We start from the raw sequence: 5,190 nt of genomic DNA, 5'->3' as shown, positions 1-5,190 counted from the left end.
TCATCTCCACATGACAATATTTGGAACCTAAATAAAAAAAATATAAAATCTCATAATTTTGTTATATAAACCAGGATTCGCCGTAATTTAAATGAAAAACAACTAAATAATTTAAATATGTTTGAAATATATGTATAATATGGTTGAAATAACAAGATTTAAATACAGTTTCTTTCATATCCAAAAAATATTACATATATATCATATCGCAATAAAATAGACACCAAACTGATAAAATATTCGCATGAATCGCGAGGCCACTGTTCCGCAGATTGGGACCGGTAGAAACCTGTTCCGCCAGAAAATCCACACTGGTAACAGAGCATATCGCCATATACAGTATAGTATACTCCATGAAATCTGTACATTAAACATGTTTGTCCTGTCTCTCGAGTCTGCACCTACCTCAGGTGCAGCAGTTTGCCTATCTTCCATGGCACGTGTACCACAAATTCCAAACGCTGAGATGGACTCCAGCTAGAAAATTTGGAGCCCACCGTAAGATCCAGCTCTCTCTCTCTGTTGCCGGGCCCCGGCACCGCCGCTCAGACCCTTCCACGCCACTCCACCCTCCCTACTACCACCAACTCAACCTACTCCTTATAAAACGCCCGGAAAAGTCCATCGCTTCGCTTCTACTCCTCGCTGCTCCCCCTCTGCCTCTCTCTTCACGAGCGCCCTCACGCACACATCGCCACCCCGATTGAGAGTTCCGTGGAGACGCGATCGAATGGCGCAGCAGGCGGCGGAGCAGGAGCAGGAGGAGGTGATCATCGTGGGGGCGGGCCCGTCGGGCCTGGCGGCGGCGGCGTGCCTGTCGCTGCGCGGGGTGCGCAGCCTCGTCCTGGAGCGCGACGGCTGCGTGGGGTCGCTGTGGCGGAACCGCACCTACGACCGCGTCCGCCTCCACCTCGCCAAGCAGCACTGCGCGCTGCCGCACTTGCCGCACGACGCCGCGGCGCCCACCTACCTCCCGCGCGACGACTTCGTGCGCTACCTCGACGGCTACGCGGCTCGGTTCGGCGTCCGCACCCGACTCGGCCGCGAGGTCCGGGAGGCGCGCTTCGACGAGGCGCGCGGGGAGTGGGTCGTCGAGGCGCTCGACCGCGCCACGGGGAAGGTCGAGCGCTACGCGGCGAAGCACCTGGTGGCCGCCGCCGGGGAGAACGATGAGAAGGTGGTGCCGGAGGTGCCCGGACTCGACGGGTTCCCCGGGAAGGTGCTGCACGCGTGCGAGTACCGCACGGGGAAAGGGATGGAGGGGAAGGCCGTGCTCGTCGTCGGATCAGGGAACTCCGGGATGGAGATCGCCTACGACCTCGCCGTCGCCGGGGCAGCCACCTCCATCATCGTCCGCAGTGAGGTTAGCTTACGTTACAGTAGTACTCATTTACGAGCTTCCTAAAACGGGCATTCATTGTGATTTGGCAACGTACTACTCACACGCGCACTGGTCCCACGCATCATAGACAAATGGGATCTCCAGGTGTGCATATGGTTCGTGTGATCCAAATTTGCATGTACGACGAGTTGACTAGAGTTGGACGGATCCGCCTGACCATCTAGCTAGTGCATGCATGAATCTTCTAACCTCTGCTTTCTACTTCATCTCAGCCCTTCATTTACCTAACCACGTGTAGCAGCTGTATCTACTAGTTGTGAACTTTCTGAATATCCTTATGCAAGTAGCCGATGAAACGGTTGGCTCGCTCTCTGCTATTTTATTAATCCTAGCTACCATGTTAGTAGTTTTTAGCTTACTGGATGGCCCTACTTGTCTCTCACGACGGCTAGGGGCGAAATCTAGCTAGGCTTCGATACGCTCGAACCTACCTGTTATTTTTTCACAAAAAATCATCAAATATATGGTTGTCTAGGCCATATGTGATGGTGAAAGCTTGATGTTCTTGTAGTCAGGGAAGAAAATAAGTGTTAGTCTCAAGCTAGACGCATCTAAATATCTAATGCATGATGCATATGTGTATCATTTAGTTCGTTGAGCCCATCCTCCATTTTGATCCAAGATTAATTCGCCGCTGGCCACGACAGGACCTGATTAATTAAGAATGTTTACCATTCACCACATGATAGTTGCTAGGGATTACATGCAGATAGCAGGCATCCTTGCAAGTAGTGGATGATCTATTTGTGAACTTTCTCAATATCCTTATGCAAGTAGACGATAAAACAGCTCGCTCTCTTCTCTTTACTTAATCCTACCATGCATGTCAATTTTCAGCTTATTGGATGGTCTTACTTGTCTTTTCGCCATGATCAGAGGCGAATTCTAGGCTTGGATAGGCTCGATCCTACCATGGTATTTCACCAAAAGTTCATCAGCTGATATGTGTGTCTCGGCCATATGTGGTACAGAAAGTTTAGAAGTTCTTGTAGCAAGGGAAGCAAATATGCTGAAACTGAATCCCCCTCGTTCTGAAATAAATGTCGTGATTTTCTTAAAATTCGCATATATATACATACTAAAACGTGTCTAAATACATACGAATCTAGACAAATTTTTTTTAAAAACGGAGGTATATATTGTGTATTAAGTTCAAGCTGCTAGACGCATCTAATGCGTGTTGCATATACCGGAAGTAAACATGTGTATTTAGTTCTTTAAGCCCACCCTCTCTATTTTTATCCAAGATCCGCCGCGCTGGCCACACGACAGGACCTGATTAACTAGTAGGAATGTTCACAATCCACTGGGTGCAGCTGCGAGGGTGCATGCACATAGCAGGCTTGTCGCCGGCACATTTGAGCCTTGACCCGGTCGCGCGATCGATGCATATATGGGACGACCACGAGTCCACCCGAAGGAATAAGCCAGCTGGACTGCAGAACTGTCAGTGTCACTGAATTCGGACAGTTGGATGGACGTCACGTAGCATATACAGTATATATACAGCTTGATCCTTGGATCCACTTCCTGCTTAACTAATTGATTGATTCTTGGATCCTTTCGCATGTTCCTCCATAGCCATAATGAATCCCACATCTCGTTATCTCAAGCAGAGATGCAACTGAGATCCCGCTTAATTACCACTTATAGTTTATTTTATCATTTCTGTAGAGAATTTTTTATCTCAAAATTTCCATAAAAAATGACAGAATGCACTATACCTAAGATTTAAGTGGGATCTCACTTGCCACCTTACTCACGAGTAGAGAGCGAGTAGGTAATATTTGGTACTCCGTAATCAGCAACCGCAATTGTAGTGAGGTTATCTGTCGGAGAGTGATAGCAACATACGATCCTGCATTCTTGCTCATGGTTTGTATAGGCCCGGGCTTTGATTCCACTTTTCGAAAAAAGGAATCCTGTTCATGAAGATTCTTTATATCACATGAGGGTTGTTGGTCATTTGTGTTTGCAAACCGTAACGTTTGGCCATGTTCGGAACGTGTCACGTGGTATTACCTACCACCCATGGCTAGTCTACCACACACATGCAAGCTGCCATGTCCATTTCCGGATGGACATGAAACGATGGATCGACAGTCATTAATTTGATTTTCCTCAATTAATCGTCCAATACTATTGGCCTTGACGATTAAGAAGAAGAGAACACAGCTGCTAAATACTCCATCCAATTCATATATTTTTTTTATCATGTTACTAAGTTCAAAAAAATAATTTGGCTGATTGGATGCAGCTTCACCTGGTGACCAAGGAGATCTGGAACGTGGCGATGACGCTGTACATGTACCTCCCGTTGTGGCTGATCGACCGGATCGTGCTGCTCATGTGCCACCTAGTGTTCGGGGACACCTCCCGCTACGGCCTCAGGCGCCCGGCCATTGGGCCTTTCACCATGAAGATTACCACCCCTGCCTACCCCGTCGTCGACGTCGGCACCTACGCCAAGATCAGGACCGGCGAGATCCAGGTCAATTTTGCTCCTTGGACAGCGCAAGCTGCTTAGATAATCCAAATTAAGGACATATTAAACGATCTCGATCGTGCGTGTTTGCAGGTCCTGCCGGAGATGAGGAGCGTGCAAGGCAACGTCGTGGAGTTCACCGACGGCAAGCGGCGCCCGTTCGACGCCATCGTCTTCGCCACCGGCTACCGGAGCACAACCAAGCAGTGGCTCAAGGTAAGTAAGATCAGCAGCTTACGTACATAGCACGCGCAAAGTCCATGACATGTCATTTTGTTTCAGAGCGACGATGAGCTGATCGGCGAGGACGGGATGGCGCGGCGGAGCTTCCCGGGACACTGGAAGGGGAAGAACGGCCTCTACTGCGCGGGGATGGTGAGGAGGGGCCTCTACGGGAGCTGCGAGGACGCCGAGTTCATCGCCGAGGACATCAGTAGCAAGAAGAAGCAGCAGACCCAACCTGATAACGGCCATGAGAAGAGCAATTGATTAATTGGTTGCTCTTCTAGAGCGGCAGATCCATCCATGCACGCGCCAGTGTAGCAATGGCTAGCTAGCTAACTAGCTGTACTGTGATTATCAGACTCAAATTAGCTTGTCTATGAGTTTGAGTTGAGTTTAACCTGCAATAATAATGTCGTTATATCCTTCTGTTTGTTACTTTGTTTGCGTGCTCTTGTTCCTAGCTAGTTCAGGAAACGACCAAGCTGTCCCCCTTTCTCCCCCCAGGTCGCTTTGGCGCGGGGCGACTCCAGAGAGCCCATGCTGTATTGTGATCAAAATCCCATGTTGTATTGTGATCAAAATTCATATACTAAAAAGAGGCTAACTTCTGATGATCGGAGCGAGGCTCATCGCTGGTAGGCTTGGACCGAAGCGTAGCGGAGTCTGAAGTTAGCCCATACGTCGTGCAGGGACGCATGCGAAGGGGGGTGCGGGTGCCGGCAGCCCCCCCCCCCCGCGGTAAGATCGTTGGCACCGTCTATAAATACATCTTGTAAGCCGCCGGCTAGGGTTAACCAGAATATAAAATAACCCACGATGTTTGTAAACACTCTCCGATATAGTGAAGTTTTACTGGCTGGCGTCCGTGGTTTTTTCCCCTTCTGTGTTGGAAGGGATTTTCCACGTTAAATCTCGTGTCTCCGCTGCGTTTTCCTTTCTCGTTCTTCGTTATTTGCTTGTCGCTTTTATAACATCCCAAACCCTAGTAGAAAGAAAAGGCCCAAATTCACTGCGTCCCTCACTACTAGAAAAACGATTATACATAGAAAAGGATTATGTGACGCATTAAAAAAGGCGT

The 5,190-nt window shown here is 48.8% G+C and overlaps 1 protein-coding gene across 1 annotated transcript; it reads left to right on the top strand.

Annotated features, from left to right (window-relative positions):
- Positions 1-730: 730 nt before the first annotated feature.
- LOC124663774 (probable indole-3-pyruvate monooxygenase YUCCA11) lies at positions 731-4,423 on the top strand. Its single transcript, XM_047201437.1, has 4 exons — positions 731-1,363; positions 3,660-3,893; positions 3,981-4,103; positions 4,170-4,423. Exons 1-4 carry the CDS (start codon positions 731-733, stop codon positions 4,374-4,376), a joined length of 1,197 nt encoding a protein of 398 aa, XP_047057393.1. The 3' UTR covers positions 4,377-4,423.
- The last annotated feature ends 767 nt before the right edge of the window (positions 4,424-5,190 follow it).

The sequence above is a fragment of the Lolium rigidum genome, chromosome 6 (genome assembly GCF_022539505.1).
Source record: "Lolium rigidum isolate FL_2022 chromosome 6, APGP_CSIRO_Lrig_0.1, whole genome shotgun sequence".
Taxonomy (NCBI): Eukaryota; Viridiplantae; Streptophyta; class Magnoliopsida; order Poales; family Poaceae; genus Lolium; species Lolium rigidum.
The sequence above is the reverse complement of the archived record's forward strand: the minus strand, read 5'-3'. Positions and strand labels throughout refer to the sequence as shown.